General features: G+C 42.5%; 1 protein-coding gene and 1 pseudogene across 3 annotated transcripts; both read right to left on the bottom strand.

The window, feature by feature from the left end:
• Positions 1–5,270: 5,270 nt before the first annotated feature.
• On the bottom strand, positions 5,271–8,130 carry LOC103640774 (ribonuclease H2 subunit A-like; annotated as a pseudogene). Its single transcript, NR_157167.1, has 8 exons — positions 7,991–8,130; positions 7,447–7,518; positions 6,326–6,450; positions 6,165–6,252; positions 5,926–6,063; positions 5,757–5,844; positions 5,596–5,674; positions 5,271–5,471 (listed from the first exon to the last, which is right to left on the bottom strand). The product of NR_157167.1 is annotated as a ribonuclease H2 subunit A-like (transcript).
• A 5,730-nt stretch (positions 8,131–13,860) lies between these two features.
• Positions 13,861–17,866, bottom strand: LOC100280213 (uncharacterized). 2 transcript variants are annotated; one of them, XM_008663617.2, is made up of 8 exons: positions 17,696–17,866; positions 17,496–17,598; positions 17,209–17,410; positions 17,038–17,123; positions 16,420–16,658; positions 15,225–15,414; positions 14,698–14,881; positions 13,861–14,573 (listed from the first exon to the last, which is right to left on the bottom strand). In XM_008663617.2, the coding sequence occupies exons 3-8, from the start codon at positions 17,236–17,238 to the stop codon at positions 14,268–14,270; spliced, it is 1,035 nt and encodes a 344-aa protein (XP_008661839.1). In that variant the 5' UTR covers positions 17,239–17,410; positions 17,496–17,598; positions 17,696–17,866; the 3' UTR covers positions 13,861–14,267.
• Between the last annotated feature and the right edge of the window lie 5,413 nt (positions 17,867–23,279).

Consider the following 23,279-nt stretch of genomic DNA (forward strand, 5'->3'; position numbering starts at 1 on the left):
TCCAAATTAATTCATTCCAGAGACATTAATTTTGTTTTAATATGGTCTATCATGTAGTGTCTCTGTTTAGCCATGAAACTTGAACTAAAATTATTCACATGAATTACGCTATTTTAGGTCCTAAATAACTTTGGAAATTCATAACTTAATAAAAGTAGATCCGAATTTAGTGATTCTTATTTCTACGATCTTGTTACACAACATAGAATATTATTATGTATTTTGTTCTGTTGTTTGGTGTGATGTTAATTTGTGCTATACCATGTGTGTTTGTATTGTTGCGAGTAGACGAGCCAGCCAAAGAGGATCCAGGGGTTCAACTGGTGGAGACTGATGAGCAGGAGCTCGTTGAAGGCAAATTGTGCCCTTGATCACTTCTTTTACCCAGTCATGTTCTTATTAATCATAATGATCTGCATAGGTTAATTTTGATGGGACCTAATAGGTTACGCTAGTTTGACTATCTTTATACCTTGATTCCATTGAACTTTTTGGGTAGTACTTGCTATTGCTTTATGTGGTTTTGGGTATGGAGATAAATTATTCATGATTACACTTTTATTATCAGTTTATTATTACTGTTCATGATATGATCATTATGTTAATTGGAACATGGAGCGACCACCCGAGAAAACAGTGCTACCACAAGGGTGGTATGGGACGCCCTTGGCTGACTAACTAGGAAAGCTAGTGGAGGACTACCTTACCCGAAAGGGGCAAGGGCAGTAGGGGAGTGGTCAGTGTAGGGAGATCCTTGGGTTGATTTTGGTGCGATGGCGGTCAGGCGAGGGATCCCTACATTGGAGCTTCCTAGAAACTGTAGCGAGTTTTCTAAAGCTAGTGGAACTTTGTAAAGGGCTCGTAGTGTTACCCTGCCTCGCTTCCTTGGTAGAGGTGTATGGGATTCATGACCCCTTGACAGATGGGTAACATGACTTGTGGGTAAAGATGTGCAACCTCTGCAGAGTGTAAAACCGGTATACTAGCCGTGCTCATGGTCCTGAGCAGCTCGGGCCCTCACATGATTAATTTATGGAATTAAATTCAATTTGTCATTTGCATCGCATTGGGATTATTTTATTATTACTTTTATTACTATGATTTGGTATTTACTTACATTTAGTAACTGCTAATAGAATTTTGACCAACTTATAAAAGCAATGCTCAGCTTCAATCTTTATTTTGTTGATTAGCCTTACACTTCATATGAACTCCCACCTTTGGTGAGTTTATGCACATTATTCCCCATAACTTGTTGAGCGATGAAAATATGTGAGCTCACCCTAGCTGGCTCACACCCCCACAGGAGAAGAACAGGTGGTCGAAGAGGAGTCGCATAACGAGGAGTTCGATTTGATCTAGGTGGCGTCTCCTAGTCAGCTTTGTGGTGCTAGGGAAATAATAATTAGTTGTTTTTATATTTATCATTTATTTTGTAAGACTTCCGCTATGTAATAAGTACATTTATGATATTTATGACATTTATCTCTATGCACTCTGTTATTATATATGTTGTTCTTCCTTGGCGCACATATGAGACGCACCCAACTTTATCCTTTAAATCCGGGTGTGACACCTACCACCGTCCGGACTGTTCTGACTCTGGCTCTGTCCAGGGTATGGCCGGCCCACCAACTCGACGTGAAGAACACCTTCGTCCACGGCACCCTGACGGAGACGGTCTACTGCACTCAGCCCGTTGGGTTTATCGACCCTACTCACCCCGACATGGTCTGCAGGCTCAACAAGTCCCTCTACGGCCTCAAGCAGGCCCCCTGATCTTGGTATAGTCGCTTCGCCACCTTCTTGCGTTCACAGGGTTTTGTCGAGGCCAAGTCGGACACGACCCTGTTCATCCTCCATCGCGGTCCGGATATTGCGTACCTCCTCCTCTACGTCGACGACATCGTGCTCACCGCCTCCTCCCCTAGGCTTCTGCGTCGCATCATCTCCTGCCTCCAGCAGGAGTTTGCGATGAAGGACCTCGGGGCCCTCCACCACTTCTAGGGGATCACCGTCGAGCACCGGCCCTAGTGCATGTTCCTTCACCAACAACAATACACTGTCGACCTCCTCGAGCGCGCTGGCATGGCTGAGTGCAAGCCCTGCGCGACCCCAGTGGACACGCAGGGCAAGGTCTCCACTGCGGGCCCCCCTGTCGCCGATCCGACTGGCTACCGAAGCCTTGTTGGGGCCCTGCAGTACCTCATCTTCACTCGGGCGGACATCGCCTACGCCGTCCAGCAAGTGTGCCTCCACATGCATGACCCTCGGGAGCCGCATCTCACCACGATGAAGCGCATCCTGCGGTACTTGCGTGGCACCATCGACTTCGGGCTCCTTCTCCGCCGGTACTCGACCATGGAGCTTCGCGTCTACACGATGTCGACTGGGCGGGCTGTCCAGACACGCGCAGGTCCACCTCGGGTTATGCCGTGTTCCTCGGGGACAGTCTCGTCTCCTGGTCATCGAAGCGCCAGCCGGTTGTATCCCGCTCCAGTGTCGAGGCCGAGTACCACGCGTGTGGCGAACGACATGGCTGAGGCGGCCTGGCTTCGTCAGCTGCTCCAAGAGCTCCACAGTTCGCTGGCCAGGAGCACCCTCGTTTTCTGCGACAACGTCAGCGCCGTCTACCTCTCCACCAACCCCGTCCAACACCAGCGCACGAAGCATGTCGAGATCAATCTTCACTTTGTCCGCGAGCGGGTCGCCTGTGGAGATGTTCGCGTCCTCCATGTCCCGACCACCTCCCAGTTCGCCGACTTCACCAAGGAGCTTCTGACGACCATGTTTGCGGAGTTTCGGTCCAGTCTCAACATCTGCAGTGGCTAGAGTTTCGACTGCGGGAGGTGTTAGAGTATTATGTATATATGGGTCGTATGTTTCTGGCCCATTAGGGTTCCATATTTGTACCCATGACTGTAGCTAGGGTTTCTCAATTCAGTCTTCCAACACTTATTTAAAAGATTGTTCATCCTATCACACCATTGCAACTAAATACACCCTAAAAGTGTGGTTGTTGTATCATGTTTACCAACGTGACAACGTAGACAGAGGAGAGGTGAATGGGAAAAGGTCAAAAACTGCAAAAGGAAAAAATGGCATCATTCCTGAGATATGTCGAACGTTATCTGATTTCTGGCATAGGAAAATCCTGGTGTTCTTTCTGCATTTGGCTTCAGATGTGCTCATCAGGCGATGACTGCAGCATTGCAGCTAATTAACACCGCAAGGCGCAAGCCTCCCTGTCATGTATGCAGGAGTCGCCAAACTTTAACATGAATAAACTCACATCCATATAGCAGATTCAGGACAAAAGGCTCCCACATAAATACGGTTTGAAGCCAGATTAAGGCCCTATTTAGTTTGAGAGACTAAAGATAACTCCCTTCATTTTAGTCTCTAAATTGTCAAACGGTGGAATTAAAACAAAGACTAAACATACTTGCCCTTATAATAAAGGTAGTCAATATTGCAACGAAACATCAATGCAATTTTAACAAAAAAATAAGGAAAATTTGGATCCATACCATTAAAAGATCACCACTTTGGATCCATACCATTACTATCTCACTTACATGTGGTTCCACATGAGCCAATGACATGTGGGGTCCATGGTATATATCTAAAGTTTGAATCTTTTAATGGTATAGATCCAATTGTTCCAAAAAATAAACTTGCAGTAGCTACAGTAACTACTGCAGTGCGTAGGAAATGGCATAAGGGCATAAATAACAATAGGGGAATACAATCATCTTTCAATTCCAGTCTAAACAACCAATTTCGACGTGTTTCAAATCACGCCCCGAACCATACACTCCAGCTTCTACCAACTCAAGTTTGCGAACCTGGAAGAATTTGCAACTGCCTTTTCCGGTTGATTCAATCTCCTCGGTCTTCCTTTTGAAACCAGTGAAGTCCAGGCCTGAAAGCTTGACTTGTCGCTTGGTGTCGAGTTTATTGGATCCGCAGTATCCCCAACAACGGGCTTCAGAAAAATGTTATCCCCAACATTGTAATTGGACTTTCGGTATTATAACAGTCTTTCCTTTGGTATTTTAGTATCCTGCACAGACTTAATCGTTGTCCACGTTCATCAACGACTAATCACCCGCAATCCTCCCTTGTTCAACTGAAAGACCCCGTTTCGCAAGATTCCCACAACAATGGCGACCGCGTCGGCTGGCGGAGGGGCGGCGCCTCCGCCGCCGTTGTCGAGTGTTTGGAACGCGACTTCCCTTTCAGGAAACAGCCACCGACTCGCCGCGGCTGGCTGGGTGCGTGCGTGCTTGCCCAGATGCTGGCCTGCCGCTGACCATTTCGCGTGCCTAGATCAGAAGGTTGAAGGCTTCAACTTTCGAAAACCAAGCAAGTTCGAATCAGATGGATGCTCCAACATCAGATGAAAGCATCGGCAGGTCAAATCGAACCATGCCGGACAAGCAGCCACGCGCGCCTACGTCCACCAGATCACAGCACGGCGATGACGCCGCCGCCGGGAGCGCGCTGTGCTGCTAGCTGGAGAGCACCCGGGCATCTCCACCAAAAGCACGCCCAGATCCAGCAAGAGCACAGGACTAGCGTTAGGATTGCAAGAATGACCAACCATATAATCTCTCCTTACATTGCAAGAGAAGGTTACAGCAGGACAGCTACTACTAGCACACTACTAGCGGCAGGATTACAACTAGAGGAGGCGGTGGCAAGAACACAGCAAGCAACGGGAGGGAGAACAGAGCAGCTAGCCTAGCACGGACACAAATTATTAACTTGCCTTGTTCGAACCGACGAGCTACTACTTAGCCGGGAAAACTTAGCATAGATCCAGACGGACGGATCTGTCTGGGGCTCAGATCATGCCGCACGTCCAGCGAATCGGGCCCCCTCTCCTTTCGCCGCCTTTGGGAGCGGCGTCTCGGGGGCCGGCGTGGTTGCTAGCCAAGTCAGGCGTACACGACGCCGGAGGAGAGCGCCATGAGCAGGATGGCCGCGCGCTCCTCCTCGCCCAGGCGGCGCCTCCGCCGCATCCGCCGCCGCTGCTTCAGCACCACCTCCTTGTCGAACCCCACCGCGCGGAGCTCCACGGTGACCTCGTCCGCCTCCTTGTTCCGCTCCCGCTCCCGCTCCCTCTCCCTCCCGCTTGGAGGAGGCGGCCGCCGCCGCCGCGGTGGCCTTCTTCTTCCGCTGCGAGTTAGCATGTGACGAAGTCTGCTCCAAGCGTCTTGTGAAACGGGGTCTTTCAGTTGAACAAGGGAGGATTGCGGGTGATTAGTCGTTGATGAACGTGGACAACGGTTAAGTCTGTGCAGGATACTGAAATACCAAAGGAAAGACTGTTATAATACCGAAAGTCCAATTACAATGTTGGGGATAACATTTTTCTGAAGCCCGTTGTTGGGGATACTACGGATCCAATAAACTCCTTGGTGTCTCCACTGTCGGTCTCTTCTTGATCAACTTCATCAGACTCCCTTCATATCATACCATGTGGCAAAATCATAACTAGCAATCAGAATCATTTCTCGCAGTTCACAAAACACAGTAATGAAATTTTAGCACAAATGGGCACACAAAGGCTAAAAAATTTGAGCACACCATGTCACAGCGACTGCGTCCTTGAAGAAGCCAAATACCAGATGCTTGTGATCTTCTAACCACCGCTTAGTATCAGGGTCTGCACCATTGATGTTCTTTAATTCAACAGTTATATGAATACAGTTTGGTAAAATAATTTAAGGAATCACCGAATCAGTTACCTCTTGGATATCCTGATCCATTTCTCATGTGCAGAATCAGAGTTGTTTCATCAAACACCCAGTTTCACAGCGCTCTATCCCTAGTGACCTGCAGTTACACGTCACAATTTTACAACTATGCAAGCCTATAAGAAAGAACGTACACAAGGAAATTTGATTGAGAAATTACCTTTGCAACTATACTTGCTCCACTAACAACAGTGTAAAGGCTATCAACTTTTTTGGCAACCACAAATTTGAACCCTGTAAACTTTTCTGTCAGCTTGATTCTGTACTTTTTAAGATCTCCCACTGTATCTATATATGCCTTTTCAAGGAGGAACACAGTTACCAAATAAATGTGGTGAATAACCTTATAAGGACAGCCAAACAAGAAATCCTTTTGAACTCAAGAATATATGCTCTTACTTCTGCCAGTAGAACTCCCATGTCAAGAACTTTTCTAACAAGGCCCATGGCAGAGTTATGTGATATTTCATTCAGATTAACTTTCGACCTGAAACAATGGGACTGTCAATTAAGATAACAAGGCCAAGTATAAATTCAATAAGTACAAAGGCCAGACATACTTTTTTTAACATTTTAGCAGATAGATCCTTTGGGCGTATGACATCCACTTCCCACCTAATAGAGCTATTGACCTTTAAACTTTCAAATAGCTCCTCTCTTTGTTCCTCCTTCAAGGTCTTTGAATCTGTTTGAAAAGACAAGATCAATAGGCTATGCTAGTTGTCTATGTGTTAGTAGCAAAATGTCTTCTGTAGCCCGTGGAGAGTAACAATGTCCAACCGACTTTGTCGCCTGAACATCATAAGATAGTAAGCATAATTACTACCATGACATGTTCAAGATTTACCACTCCAATGATTGAACTCATGCAAACGTAAATATGCCACAGATAAACAGGGTACATGTCAACACTCAACTCTAAGCTGTCTCCAGCAGCTCCCCTATCTCATTCTCGATTTCATACTTCACTCTACAAACAATGTCATCTACAGTGTCGCGTCCCCTATTTTACATGATCCATCGAAGACAGCATAAGATGTCAGAAGCTGACAGGCTTAACAAAACTTGAATAAGAAGGGTTTGGTAGTTTGCTACAAGACTAATGTACATGGAAGCACCCAAACTCATGAGATCATTGAAAGTGATTAGAGAAGAGAATATTTTGCAGATAAGGGAAATAAGAGGAGGATTGCAATTAGCAGTTGCTAATCTAGTCACACCAAGCTCCAACCTATGCTCTGGAGATGAAAATCATGATGTACGAAGAATAGCATATTCAATGTTCATACTTCCTACCCATGCTTGTCCTCCACAATTTCAGAAGTTCATAAACATACGCATCAGCTCTTTAAAATATACACTAGCTTCTATCATGCCAAATCAACCAAAGTGCTTAATTACTGCCACAATCTACTTAATGAATGAACACAAATTGAACAAACTCGCAAACTAACACATCAAATATTATGTGTTATAGCTTCGAAGCTAGCTGATTCATCTATCTGACACAGGCTTAGTCACTGAATCATTCAGTATACAATTGAAAAAAAAAACATATACATGCATGTACTCTGTAGAACTAAAACTACTCTGAGAGTATTGGCCAGTGCATCACGACTAACACAACTATCAAGTAAATCAGTTTCAACAAGCAGACAAAGAAGATGTGAGTGAACATGACCTGCGAATTTGAGGGTCGCAAGAGTGTTAATGTAAGAATACGCGCAGTGCATACATCCATACACCATAGGACCTGCACGGGCAGTAATAGAAAGTGAATTTTGGAAAGACCATTTGTGTTCAAAACCTGCAAATCAGCGTCCTGCTCTTGACAGTTTGTTGGGGAATGCGTTGAAACCAACTACTCCCTCCGTTTCTTTTTATTTGTCGCTGGATAGTGTAAAATTACACTATCCAGCGACAAATAAAAAGAAACGGAGGGAGTAGAATTTCAAGCAACCTTGCACATTTACATGAGTGCTCATCCTATTTCACTTTGGCCAAATGAACATGTGTACATACAATACAGTAATAAAACTCAAAAAAAGTTAGAAGCACATTCCATATTGACCGGTCAGAAGAGAGGCAAGGCAACCATTTACCAAGGACAGGGCCACGGCCAGCCTCGTCGATCCCCATGAGGATAGAGAAGGGAAGCGGATTAGAGGTCGTTGCTGCCGGATTAGGTATTTAGCATGGAGAAAAGGAAGCAGCAACCCACCCACCTTGCTGCGGACGGAATGGCGTGACGTGAGTGTGGCGGTGGCGGTGACGACGTCGGCGCTGTGCGTCGCTGATGACTTGCCGTTTGTTTGGCGAGAAGGAGTAGCGCTGTAGCGGCGCTCGCCGAGTCACCGTCGGGAGTGGGTGGCGTCCACTCCAGGTCTCGCTCCAAAAACTTGCGGCGCTTCGCCGCTTCTGGCTCGGGACAGGCCAACCAGGCCGGTAAGAACGAGAAGTGTTGGCCCAGCGGAGGTGGTGAATTCCACGGCCCACGGAGGGGAGAAAGGAGATCCCTCCGACATCTAGTCGGTGTCGCCGGCGGTGACAAAGGCGGCGCGTCACTCGCCGCGCACCGCTCGGAATCCGCGCGTCTGGAGTCCCGGCTGTGAGTCGGTTTCAGACTCGTGCGGGCCTATATATCTCTACCTCTTCCTATGATCCAATCTATATATATCAACAACTCGTGATATGCTTGCTTCCGGTCTACCGATCCCTTCGTCTCGTGTCTTTGTGACGCGTTCATTTCATCGTCTTCCACCATCAGGAGTGTGCATGGAGCCCAGAGGCGACGCGAGGCGCAAGCGTCCGTGCACGGCCGAGGAGGAAACGTCAACAAGGAAGCGCCAAGGAGTGTGACGCCGTGTTCGACAACCTGTGCGGCATCCTACACGACGCCGACATTGACAAACGCATCCAGTTCATGATCGAGGATCTATTTGCCAATCGTAAAGCGCGGTTTCGGGGTCATCCTCCCGTGCGGTCAGAGCTGGATCTCATTGAGGCAGGCGATCAGATGACCCATCAGGTGGAGCTCTTCGCTTCCGGTGGTGAGCTGAACAGGGAGGTCCATCTTGACGTATTTGAAGTTTTGAACCCAGCCCCTTCTTCGCGCGAGATGAGGCCGTCAAGAGAGCCATAGTCCGAGCCGAAGACGAGAGTCAGGGCCACGACCAGAACCAGCGCCAGTGCAACGACGGCGGCGATTCATCAGATCACAAGTCTGATACGAAGCTCACCACCGATGCCGATCTAATCAACCTCCGGTGGACGGTGTACTAGTGTGGCTGGTCAATAATACTGTGATACGCGATTGTAAATGGTTGTTTGAATATAGTAGAGCTAATAGTCAGTGACTAAATTTAGTTGGGACTAGTGACTAACGCGCGCCCAGCGCGCGATAACCTGTATGATCTTATAAAAAATGTGAATATGAACTAAAATAAAACTGTATATGAGCTATTTTTAACATAGTGAAAGACAGACCCGATGAAATATATATAATGTTTAAAGCACTAAGTAGTCAGTGGGATCTAAATATTAGTTATACAAGCTAATAATATATAGTCTTTATGCCTTATGTAGAAAGGCAATCATCCAAAAGAAAAACGAGCTAGGCCATATGAACTGACTTAGTGGTGTCAGCACTACAGTTACAGAGTTACAAAAGGGTGGCTAGCTTGCACAAAATGAAGACAATAGCTACTTTTGAATTACTTCCATGTGCTTGCACATATCATTCTTGGTGGTGCATTGGTCCTGTCAAATCCTTGATTTTCAGTGGTTCTTGTTTGTGCCTGTTGAATGAAATTTAGAGTTTTAATAAATTGAATGATTATTACGTAGTAAGGCATAAATATATGTTTTGTGCTAGAGCATATAAAGAACAATTGGTATTCTTGATGTGTATGAGGCAAGTGTATAGAAGTTTACATTTTTGGAGGAGACTGGAGATGAGGTTTGATCTCTTTGCCCTTGTGAGGGGAACTCCCTACAACTGTTAAAATAGAATGGGTGAATTTTATCCAACTGTAGTTAGTAGTTTACTCAAACAAGACGTCTGAAAGTATTGTCAAAGTATTTTAGTTACCTAAAAATTAAACAACTAAAACTTCCAAACAATCTTTGGCGTAATCCGAATTTATTTTTAATTTATAGGTTGAGAAATAACCAATCAACATGAGTTTTTAAGGAAACAACATCTTATGTTTGCATTATGCAGGGATTGTATTATTATTACAGTATTTTTGTATTTAAACTATTTCAGTTTGCTATATGCATACTATTGATAAGGCATTTGGTATGGTCGGATTTCAGATCTATTTAATATATTGCCTAATTGTAGGACAGTGATTATAAAAGAGTTTGACACAGTTATTAATTTTGGAGTAGTGTAAGCAGTGAAGAAGTTCATATATCCTGCAAGTTTGACAGTATTTTACATATAGGCATATTATTGACTATAATACTTGTTTTAGCTGAGGGAACTGAAAAAGATTGGTGTTGAAGTATCATATGAATATTGCAGCAAAGGCAAAATAGAAAAAGTTTTGTTTGATGTAGATATAGAACTGACACAGTAGTGAATCCATGGTAGTAGTATTGGCAATGAATTCTTTTTAGTATAAAGACTGGTATGCAAAATAAAAGAAGGTGATAATGAAATTTAGGAAGAAACACATAACTTTTTGTAGGAATTTGTCGTGTGAACACAAAGTAAGTATTATATAATGAATATATTCCTGAAATATAGAACTAAGTTTAAGACATTTACTTGTATTAAAAAATATTTTTCTATTTGTGATAGTGTAACCAACAGAAAAATTAAATGTCCATGTGGTAAAAAGATGAGAGGAATTATTAGCTTGCAGTCTTGAGTTATATACGTAGGAGGAAAGGGCACAAAGTAATTAAAAAACAAAATTCTGAAAGTGCTATTAAGATGTGTATCTCTTGATTAACATTTATTTCTATTTGGAGTTAGCAACATAGACAATAGAATATCAAAGGATGTTTCATGCATCATAGAGTTTAGGGATAAATTCAGCCTGCATTCAATCGTAATGGAGAAGGGAGGGAGAAAAAAAACTAATGTCAACAATCAAGGGATTTCTTGGAAATTACCTTTCTCTGTTGTACTTCAGTCTCTTTTGGAAATTATCTTTTCCGGTTAGAAGTTGTAGGGTATCTAATTTGATCTCTGAAGATTCTAAGCAATAAGTGGCTGTCAAAACAGGAAAGGAAGATTTCAGGTTTTTGCTATATAGTTTGAGGGGGTTACGAATAACAAAAATAAATGATCTTTTTGATCGAGCAACATATACAATTTTAGATATAGGATTTTTTTACACAAAACATGGTGTGTATGTGTAGGTACATAAATCTGTACGAATGAATAGCATGTAGAGTCGTAGATGGAGGATCTTAGTTCACAATACAACTGAATCCGACATCTGTGTCAACGTTAGATGTATTTTAGGTGTTTTCACATGAATCTTTGTATGTACAAACGTGAGTATGCATAAAAAGGAAATAGATGTATTTGTAATGAAGAATATATTAAGTTGTAGAGTTGAACATACAGACTGTCGTTTGAATGACAATTCTAGGTGAGTGGAGATATGTTTTGTCAGCATCCTCAAGCATTTCTGCTAAATCGAACTGCAGAACCAATTAAAAGATAAGTTAGTAGTAATTGGCTGGTATAATTTTATGGACATTTATGCGTGTACACACTTGTACAAATCATTTCATATTTCATAAATTAATTGCCTTGACATTTCAATAGTTAGATATTGCGTTGGGAAATTTGGTGTGTACTAAAATGCAGAAGTCAACATACCTATTGTCGTTGGAGTGAGTGACAATCATTGGTGGAGTGTAGAAACTTTTTGCAGCGCGGTGGTGCAAACTGTAGGACCATTTAGAAGACATGTTAGAATGTTTTTTTGCAACATACTAACGCGAAATGGAGGATCAATTTGAGAAATGAGAACAAATTAGTAGTCTTTGGCTGATACAATTTTTTCACATTTATGCATATTCACACTTGTACGAACCATTTATCGTCTCAGAAGTTAATTGCCCAGATAGTTCATCAAGCAGATATTACGGTGGAAAATTATATGTTGGCTATACACTAAGAAGCACATTTGCAGTAGGCAATGGGAAGGAGCAACATTCCAGGAATGCAGCTCCAATTTGAACTGGATCTGTAGGAAGCCCGAACACAAAGATTCCATAGACCTTCACCGGTGAAGGATGCACGAACACAAAGATTCAATAAACCTTTGTCGATGAGCACAACTGCATTTCTATTAGGAGCAAGGAGGCAGACTTGGTGGGTGGGGGATCACGTGTGGTTTAATTAGGGCTACATTACGTAGGTTTAGGCTGTGTAATCACCTCTGTGGGTCATATTTTATTATTATTTTGTTTTATTTAATAGGTTCAAGTCAATGTCAAGACTTTAGTTGCATCCAAGTCCAAGTTGGTGTTCAAACTTGGGTCGATTCTGAGTCTAAGTCAAGTTGAAGTCAAAACTGGAGGTGGATCCAAGTCCAAGTTAGTGTCAAAGCTAGGGTCCCTGACTCGAAGCCAAGTTCAAGTCAAAGTTGAAACTGGAGTAAAAATCATGTCCAAGTCAAAATTAAGACCGGAGTCGAATCCGAGTCCAAGTTGAAGTCAATATCGGAGTCAAATTCAAGTCTCTAAGTCAAAATTGAGACCAATGTTTGTAGATGGTGAGGTTGCCCGACATATCAACGATGAATCGCAATGCGTTGAAATTGAACTCATCTCCCGATGCAAACATCATGAATGCCATTAACTTTTGGTTGATCTTCGCAATAAACCTTACCTTGTGCGTCAATTGTCGAAGATTGTTCGATAGCAAGTATATGTGATAGATCATGAGATCAAAAGATAAAAATAAAGGCACACGAGACACGATGATTTATACAAGTTCGTACTCTAAATGTGAGATGATACCATATATCCTATGTATGGTGGATCTATTGTTGTATGTTAGGATGATCAGTGGGTTCTTCTGCCCCTCCTTTTATTTTCTAAGGAGGGACAATGGTTACATTATACATACTGACTTTGTTATGAAGTTTGTCATGGAACCGAGTCAACCACCAAGTTGTATTAATCCGCCTCTATTTTTACAATATTATCTCCTTGTTTGTTGAGATCTTTGCCATATCGCTTATTCTGATGAGATCTTTGGACTCACTTCGTACCTTTTTACTGAGTACTTAGGCTCGCGATCGAGGCCAAGGGTCCTTTTGCCCAGGCTCTTCTTCATGAAGATCGATTTGGGTTCCATGCTACATATTATTGACACACTTCCATTGCTTTTCTAATCTTGTTATTTTTTCTTTCTTTATATTCTCAATCTCTTCAATAAGTTTATTATCTTCCACTTGTTTGTATTCTCATTATCTTCAATAAGCTTATTATCTTCCACCTGCTTGCACTTTCTTTTAATTTCTTGCTCAATTCTCTCAATCAAGTCACTACATCAAACTTAACAATTTAGTTAGTAGCCTCATGTGTTCCAGTACATAAAAGCTTATAAGTCATAGCAAGATTGTCATGATTAATTTTGATGAGTATAGTCTTGTTTTTAAAGAGCTAAGTCTAAAATTGAGCTACATGTTATTTCATCAAGTTTATCATACTTTTCTTTTATGTCTATTAAGGAAGATTTTAGCTCTTGGACATTGGATGGCATAGCTTTGTTTCCATCTTTTAACTCATGACTATACTTTTTGGATTTCCCATACTTAGCAAGCCAATACTTGTTCACATTTTTTCAATTTTTTCATTCTTTGGGCCTCTCCTAAGCCACTTAAAGCTAAAGATAATTAGTGTGTATCATACTAAACTTATTTGACTTATCTAGATCAGACTGTTAATTCATACCTCATTTATAGTGCGGTTAAATAAAAACAAAGTTCTAAATTATTCTAAGTGTTTCTCAACTCTAAACGATACTTAGAATTAGTCCATCTTTAACTTTATCTTTCATCATTTGAAAATTTTAGGAAATCATAATCAGAGGCATCAAGACAAAAGACTGCCCAAATCATTTTCATCATTGTGACCTAACATTAATTTATCTTTGTAAACACACATGTTAGTTACAATAATCTTGTGTTGGCATTAATCACCAAAACCACTAAAGATCTAGATACTTTCTCATCTTACAAGCACATTAGTACAACAGAAAGGATAAAGTCATCCCATTAAAGTTAATGGGATGAACTCATATGAGACCATCTTATCTTGGATGACGTCATTCTTGAGATCAAACGCAACATTGGCTCGGCTGTCCTTCACGACTGGTCAATTGTTACAAAGTGTGGACCAGATGAATATTTTGAGTGACAAAATATGAACAGTAGAATATAGAAACATGGTCTCAGATTTGATTATTTTTATGAACATGTGATGTACAGACTCTCCATCATGTACATCATTGTGATCCTCTATCACTTAATCACTTGCATTTGCCAAACCAACCATCTTCAGCATGTTCCGGTCCTCCTTGAATCTCTCGAGGACTGTCCCCTTGACTAACTCCAGTTTTTCATCTTGTGCTCCTCTCATTTGTATACCCCAACATTCAATAACTTCTGGCCTGAACCTATTTGTCTTGGAAAGGGGAGGGCTGGTAAATGTGCTACACGTAAATGAGTGCCCTTGGTCAAAATTTGCTGATAAAAAGAGTCCGAAATGATGTGGCTGCCCTCCAAATCCAATACCATTTGGTATGTTCTCAGAGCTGAAGTTTACAGCACACTGCCAAAATAAGTTAATGATGTGAACTACCCTTTATATTCTGGAGATGATTAGTAGTAACACAAAGTCACAAACAGTGAAGAAAATTAAAACAAGAAGATATGACATAGACAGCACAACATACCCATTGCAAATTCTTGTTTGCTCCAGTAGGGCGGAAAATGGATGCTTGAGGATAGCATTTGAAAAGGAATGTCTTCATGTCACCATAAAAATCACTGTGCCTTTCCCAAGGCTGTGAAGCATATCCACCATAAATTGATCCTTCTGTATCTTTAACAATCAGAACAGTCTGAGCATCCCCATTCCTACAAAACAAGAAACATATCCAAGGACATATATAGGTCCAAAATTATTCAGATGGAATCATGGAAAGCATGAGCAGTAATATGACAAACGTAAGGGCTGTCTTGAATCATGAGGATTGGTTGTAAAATTCTCATGTTTGTGCCCATTATTAGCAATGACAATTGGCATCAATGTGACCGCTAAGCAGACAAAGAAAAGTAACTGAAATCATATCATGAGGATGGAACTTAGTTTCATTATGTCATTCCCATATATAATAACATGTCTTTATAATTATGAATAAAGTTTTTAAAAAAATGTGGCTTTCACTCCAGCAGATCTACAAAATTGAAGAGTACTCACGTTACTTTGCCCAAGAAAGTGTTGAAGCTTTGTCCATGAAGAGAACTATGATATAAAAGCTTCCACTCTTGCACCTCATGTTGGGAGAAACCTCCTCCAATATGCCAGGCATACTCTTTATTTAGAAGCAGCGTATCAGTACAGATGTTTTCAGGATAATGAAGCAGTGGTACTTCAAATCCTGGTCTACCTACAAATGAAATGAAGTCATCAAAAGCATGACATGATATATCATGTACGTTATATTCCATTAAAACTGCTCCAATGCTAATGAAAATGCTAGATATATAAGCGTACAACTAACCACAGCATGTGCAGAACCAATTGAAATTGCTTCAGAATGAATAGGCAAGAGTGTGAACTGACACATTCACACAAGCGACAAATGCTGGCACTCATGCAGCACAAACACCATATCTAGGAAATGTCCTAATAACTGAATCTAGGAAACGCATAAAAAACACTAAGCCCAATAATATATTAGTTCTAATTACTGACCTGTTGTGGAATCTAGTAAGAAAATATCAGACTCAATACAATTAGCACATTTACTAAATTCATTTGTATATTAAATTACATTATTTATGACTTAATCAGACATATTGGTATCTTTCTGAAACTCAGCAAAACATATGTTTGCCGCCATTAATCAAGGCATAAAAGTATGGTTGTGAGTGAGGCATGCTTGAGAAACAGGACTCAAATGTTTGTAGGAGGCGAAAACAGTATGCCTCAAGACTATTTGATTCAATTCGATATGGTTTTGGGACTTAGAAAGGATGGTTCCATAATAACTTCTACCTCTACTATTTCTGGTAAAAGTTTAGAGGAAGTCTTAATGTAGTATGCATCCCATTTTTCAAGAAAATAGTATATGCTCTTAAACTCTATGTCTTTGTATTTTTCACAGTTATGTGCATGACAAACCTCTTACTTTCTTAGATGTCCCGGTTTATGAGCTTATTCCTAACACTCCAGATGTAGAGTAAGTGCATAAACGTTTTTGAGAGAATAATGCAAAAACTTCACCCGGTCATCGTGGTGCGAAGTCCTAGATGTGAGGACTAACGAGGAACAACATGATGAAAAATATCAGTTCAACTCCTACAGCACCAGCTGGATCTGATTATTTTATTTCAAAAATGACGGAAATGCTGCTTAACAATACTAACAGAATTGCAAGAATAAGACAAACCTGAATCAGGAGGCATCAACAAATTTCCAAGGAATTTCCTCAATGATGGCAAGAGAGTGCACCAGTTCCTAAAGTCTGATAATGACATAGACTTCCCTGAGACCCCTTCAACATCCTTTGAAAACACTGCAGAGTTGAGGAATTCTTCGAATGGTCTATTGTTGGAAACTTCGACAGCTTCCTTCTTTATTGCAAATACAGTTTCATGAACAGACGCCAAGACTGATTCCAAATCAGACCTGGCAGTGCATGTGATATGTAAATGCAAGAGTAAATACCAAATGATGCCTAAAAGCCTGAATAAAAAATCCCAAAACAACCTATAAATCATAAGCTTTGTTTAACACAAAGTATGAATCTTCTAAGTGCAAACAAATTCGCCTTGGCCAATATCGCTCCGCGAAACAAGTACCTAAGACATGTAACTGGAATGCATAAGGCCTAATGGTAACCAGAAATCCCTACCCCTCATTTATATCATTTGTGTTCTTTAATGTCTTTGTTGAAGTAATTTTCAGATTTGGAGCATGCAACTACTGAATCGGCTTAGCAAAGGAAACGGTTCACTCATGACATACCAATTTATCAGAAGAAATTAATTTCTCTCAAAAGCAATACCTTGTTAAGGCGCCATCTCCTGTGACATCACATAGTTGATAAATGAATTCATCGACCTCATCACGAGTTCCCCTTCCATATGTTGCCTACATGCAACAAATAAAAGACTGTCAAACTACAGAATACATACAAAGTACTAGCTAGAAAGGGTGACCATATCTGGATCTTAACTTGGACAAATTCCACCAGGCACCAACACATCAATGACCTTGCTCGCGACAACTAAACGAACAACAGAGTGGATCGAATTGAGTCGAGCACTAACTTTGGAGATGATCAAATCCTCGAACGTGACCCCATCGCTCCCGCCACTCTCCTTCGCCACCAGCTGGAACAGCCTGTCGCCTAATCGCCCCCGGACCTGGTAGTATTCCTGCGCAAATAGAGGCGAACCCGTTAGAGATCGCAATCCAGATCCAGGACCAATTCAAAAGAGCGAATGTGCGTGCGGTGCCCACGAGGAAGACGGGGCGTGAGATGGCGCGGCCGCCGGTCCGCGACTGCGCTGCGAGGGAGGCGAATAGCTCGCGGAGGCCGTCCAGCTCCTGCTTCGGGAAGGCCCTGCGAGGAAGCGTGTCAGCGGTGAGAGCACCAGACAGGGCTTGCGAATCGCGGCAGCGAAGGAGGTGGCAGACAGCTGTTAGTGGGGAGGCGGTACCTCGAGGCCATGACGAAGCGGGAGCTGGAGGCGGACGCCGGCGAAGCCTGCGAGTTGCCCATCGCCGCCGGCGGAGGTGGGGTCCCGGCTTGTCGGCGCCGGAGGGCGCGCTCGGGCTCAGCAACTGCCAATCGAACTCTCTACGATTTTTTTTTTATTTTCCTTTTTTTTTGAGCGATTTACTTTTTCAGTTATTCTTTTCCCTTTTGTCGATTGTCGTCAGTCGTCACTGGGCGGCCCCTCGCGCCACCAAGGGGACGCCTGACGCCTTCGTTTGATGGGCTTTTCGCTTTCTCGCTTTTCACATTTAAAACGTGGAGGCCCATGTGCTGGCAGCCCAGTCCAAAATAGTTACGACGGCCGATATTTTAGTTTTTTTTATTTGTGTCTTGGAGATATATATTTTTGGTACAGAATTTGCAAATCCTATATGACACCCGTGCGTTGCTGCAAAAATTAGGGTGCGAGGACTGTGAGCACATTGTCGGGCCAGACATCGAGATATCCGGTAACGTTTCATGAGAACCCCATTAGGGCTTGTTCGGTTAGCTCTCAATCCATGTGGATTGAGTGAGATTGGATGAATTTAAATCTCAAGCAAGTCAAACCTTCTTCTTAAAATTTTCAAATCTCATTCAATCTATGGGTAACGGGATTAACCGAACAAGACCTTATTGAGTAGCCAACCATGTATAGATGTAGTTCATCTGTGAAGAAATGCATACAACTTCTTTATACTGGGAACCTTTACCGGAAATCAGAGGTATAAATCTATTTATTTAAAAGGTCTGAGATTCAATTCGTATTCGAGTCCGGGTACTCAGTATCAATCTGTATCCATATTTTTAAAGTTGGGCATTTAAGATGTATATATCTATTCAAATTATATCCGACATATTTGATAATATCTATATATTCGATCGAGTCTGAAGAGAAAATATGAAACGAGTACGTTGGTATCCGATCTGATTATACTCCGCTTGATATATGTTGTCGTTTGACCTTGGAGCCGTCATGGAGCCACCCGCAATGATTTTAATGGTTTGTGTGGTGTTTCGTTGTGCAGTACTGTAGTACTTTATTTTCTTGAGCTCTCTGTACTTGGGTTGGAGAGAGATCAATGCGGTTTGATCGGCCACGGCAGTACTCGTACTCCTGGCTGATGGATTAAACTCGACCTTTCGAGTCAAAGATTTAAAACAGCTGCTACTGCTGCTTCTTCATTTCTCTTGTTTTTTTTTTCAACACCCGTCTTTACAGCTCTCTGGCCTCATAATAAACATTCATAAAGGCCGTTGCCCATTTTGAGGAAAGATACCGAGCAAGCATCGGACTCACAATCCATGGCCGATGGTGCTGCTGGCAGAGAGATGCACAGACCTTATAAATGTTGATGAAGGAGGGCTTCAAGATTTCTGTCAAGATATGGATTTCATGGCACTCCTACCGTCGTATAGTAGTAAAAAGATGCAAGAAAAAGGTCTCCAAAGACACAACAAACACTAGGAAAAAAAATTGTTGATCTACCACAAATTTTCAAAAAAAAATAAACATTTATGAGCTGCTGCTGCTGCTGTTTGTAGCTATGTCTATCAAGCCTTGAATTCCCAATAAATAGGTTGATGTCACGGCGCACTCAAGTCTCGCAGTGTAGTAGTAGTTGTCTCTCGTCTTTCCGGCGATCGACATACTACTACATTTTTTTCTAGGACAGATGCCAACTTTAAGTGCTAGCTAGTGGTAGTATCAGAGCCTATCCATGGCTGCCGCCAGAGATGCACAGAGGAGCTAATAAATTTTGAGGTGGAGAGCTTGTAGATTGCTGGGTTTTTAAGTAATGGGCATGTAGTAGTATTGATTAGGGTGCCGCAGAACGTAAGGTAAGACAGTAGGCATCCTAATTCATGTAAGGAGGCAGGCACACTGTTGACGCTTTTTTGGAGCGCCAAATACTCAAGAAGAACCGGCGGCGGTGCTCTCTGGTCAGGCGCGGACGGTCCGCGGCCTGGGGCCGGACGGTCCGCGACCTGGCGCAGGGGCTAGGGTTTCCTGCCTGACGGCCGGACGGTCCGCGCCCTGGGCCGGACGATCCGCGCGTGTGCAGGGGCGGCGGAGGATCGCCGGCGGCGGCCTGGATCTCGCTCCCGGGAGGGACCCCGTCGGGGAAGAGATCCTAGGGGTTGTCTAGGCTCGGGCCGGCCGACCTAGACTCCTCTAATCGGCGTAGAGTCGAAGAGAGGCGAAGAATTTGGGGATTGGGAGGCTAAACCTAAACTAGACTAGAACTACTCCTAGGATAAAATGCGAATAAAAGTTGTATTGATTCGATTGTTGATGATACAAATCGGCCGTAGACCTCTCCGTTTATAGAGGAGGGGGACTGGACCCTTTACACAACTGATTCCGAGCTAATTCCGCGAATATAGCTAACAACCGTAGCACAAAACTCGGAACCCTAATCTGTTCTGCGCACGCGCGGACCGTCCGGCCTCAGGGCCGGACCGTCCGGCAGCTCTTTTTTGGTTCGAACATATGCCCCCCTGCCTTTTGGTGGAGCTGGGCGAACCAAAAGCAACTAACTCGATGTGATCACATCGGTTCTCTTAGGCATCTTGCCACATACTAGGATGGTACTGTTTGAGGAAACGCCCATTCAAAGCCTTTGGTAAATCCTTGCCTTGTAATGTTTGTAGCAAATAGGCGTTACCAGACATTACCTGTTTTACTTTATAAGGACCCTCCCAGCTTGGCGACCATTTCCCAAACTTCCGGTCTTTATTCCTTAGAGGTAAGATGGTCTTCCACACCAGATCCCCTACTTGAAATGACTTTGCTTTGACCTTCTTATTGTAGGCCCTGGCTACCATAATCTTGTCCTTTTCTATTGCTCCCAAAGCTATCACCCTCTTGTCAGTCACCTCATCAATATTATCCATCATTGAATTATAATAATCAGTGACAGTTAGATCATTTTGTCTGGCGAATCTGACAGCATTCAAACTTATTTCCACAGGCAATACTGCTTCCTGCCCATAGACAAGCTCAAAAGGAGATACTTTAGTAGCACTATGTTTAGATATTCTATGAGCCCATAAAGCTTCGGACAAAATCTTATGCCAATGTTTAGGATTATCAGATATCTTCTTTTTTATTAAATTAATCAATGTCCTATTACTAGACTCGGCCTGTCCATTGGCCTGAGCATAATATGGAGATGAATTAAGTAGTTTAATTCTGTATAATTCAGCAAATTCACGTACCTCTTTTGACATAAAAGAAGTCCCTTGATCTGTAGTCAAGGTCTGGGGAATGCCGAATCTATGAATAATATGCTCAGTTATGAACTCAATTACCTCCTTGTGCGTCATGTTTTTCAGAGCAACGGCTTCAGTCCATTTGGTAAAGTAGTCAGTGGCAACTAACACGAACCGATGCCCCTTTGATGATGAAGGATGAATTTCTCCAATAAAGTCTAATCCCCATCCTCTGAAAGGCCAAGGCTTGATAATAGGATGTAATTCGGCTGCAGGGACCAACTGTAGGTCACCGAATTTTTGACACACTTGGCAACCCTTGTAGTACTTGAAACAATCAGCTATCATGTTAGGCCAATAAAAACCAGACCTTCGCAACAACCACTTCATCTTTGGAGCTGATTGATGAGTACCACAAATCCCTTCATGTACTTCGGCCATGGCTAATATAGCATCATCTGGGCCCAAGCACTTAAGCAGAATGTCATTGACTGTTCGGCGGTAAAGTTCATCACTCATCAAAACATACTTGAAAGCTGTTCGCCGAATGTTCTTATCTGTTTTGATATTAGGATTTCGTAAATAATTAAGTATAGGTGTCCTCCAATCGCTTGCATCGGCTTCATTGTCAGCCGAATTGATTAAGAGAACATTTCTGGTAACCCCGGACGGTCCGGCGCCATCACGCGGACGGTCCACGACCTGGGAATTTGGCTCTGCACTGGTTATCAGATTTTCGGTCTTGTGAAATTTCCCTCTCTTTATCCGATAACCTGATGCATCTTGTGCCAAATCGTTAGCTCTATGATTCTCAACTCTAGAGATATGCCGAATACTGAATTCGTCAAAAGAATGAATTATGCTCCAACATTTCTCAAGGTAACTATTTAGAGTACCATCAAAACATTGATATTCTTCTAACACTTGTTGGACAACCAGCTGAGAATCACCAAATACCTTCACATGTTTTACTCCCATACCATTTAAAAGCTCTAAACCGAATAGGAGGGCCTCATATTCAGCTTGATTATTAGTGCAATAAGTGTTCAATCGGCTAGAGAAGTCAAAGGAGACATTACTTGGTGAAACAAGCACAATGCCAATTTCTTGACCTTCATTGCAAATCGATCCATCAAAATATAAAGTCCAAGGAGTAATAGTGAGGTAAAACATGTCTAGTTCATGAATATCATTAACCCGATGTTCTACAATGAAATCCGCTATGACTTGGCCTTTCATAGATTTCAATGGTTCATAGGCCAAGTCATATTCTATGAGTGCATAAGCCCACTTACCAATTCTACCACTCATAATTGGGTTATGCAACATGTATTTGATCACATCGGCTTGACCAGAAACAGTGCAATGACTAGACAGTAAATAGCATCTACATTTGGTGCATGCATAAAACAAGCATAAGCATAACTTTTCAATAAAAGTGTACCTTGTTTCAGCATCCACCAACCTTCGGCTTAGATATGTTACCACATGCTCCTTTCCCTCAGTTTCTTGTGTCAGAACAGCCCCAATGACCTTATCCTCAGCTGCAATGTATAATCGGAATGGTACTCCTGCTCGTGGTGCTTTTAATACGGGAGCCGAAGATAAGTATTTTTTGATGAGATCAAATGCTTCCTGCTGCTCTGCCCCCCAAGCGAATTCGGCATCATTCTTAAGCCGAAGAATAGGGGTGAACGCGTCAATCTTCCCGGCTAGGTTAGAAATAAACCTTCGTAAATAATTCACCTTGCCGAGAAACCTCTGTACCTCGACCTTACAGGTCGGAGGTCCCACATTCCGAATAGACTTGATTCGGTCAGGGTCTATCTCTATACCATGTTCATGTATGACAAATCCTAAAAACTTACCAGCCGACACTCCAAAAGCACATTTACGTGGGTTCATTTTCAAACCATACTGACGCATTTTATCAAAGGCTTTGCGCAAATCAGCTATATGAGAACTAAACTCAGCCGATTTGACTACAATATCATCAATGTAAACTTCCACAGTGTTTCCTAACAATTCATGGAAGATCAAATTCATAGCCCTCTGATAAGTAGCACCAGCATTTTTCAAACCAAATGTCATGACAACCCACTCAAATAAACCAATGAAGCCTGGACATATAAAGGCCGTTTTAGACGCATCTTCTTCGGCCATGAAAATCTGATTATATCCGGCATTACCATCAAGGAAGCTAATAATTCTATTTCCTGATGCATTGTTGATTAATGTGTCGGCTATAGGCATGGGATATTCGTCTTTAGGAGTTGCTCTATTTAAATTGCGAAAATCAATGCATACTCTAAGTTTACCTGACTCCTTCT

This window comes from Zea mays, chromosome 10 (assembly GCF_902167145.1).
Source record: "Zea mays cultivar B73 chromosome 10, Zm-B73-REFERENCE-NAM-5.0, whole genome shotgun sequence".
Lineage (NCBI taxonomy): Eukaryota > Viridiplantae > Streptophyta > Magnoliopsida > Poales > Poaceae > Zea > Zea mays.

Coding starts and splice junctions, on each gene's coding strand:
- LOC100280213 (XM_008663617.2), bottom strand. CDS start 17,238: ATGTGTTGGTGCCTGGTGGAATTTGTCCAA. Junction 16,659..17,037: donor GGAGATGGCGCCTTAACAAG/GTATTGCTTTTG, acceptor ATGCACTGCCAG/GTCTGATTTGGAATCAGTCT. Junction 14,574..14,697: donor CAAACAAGAATTTGCAATGG/GTATGTTGTGCT, acceptor TTATTTTGGCAG/TGTGCTGTAAACTTCAGCTC.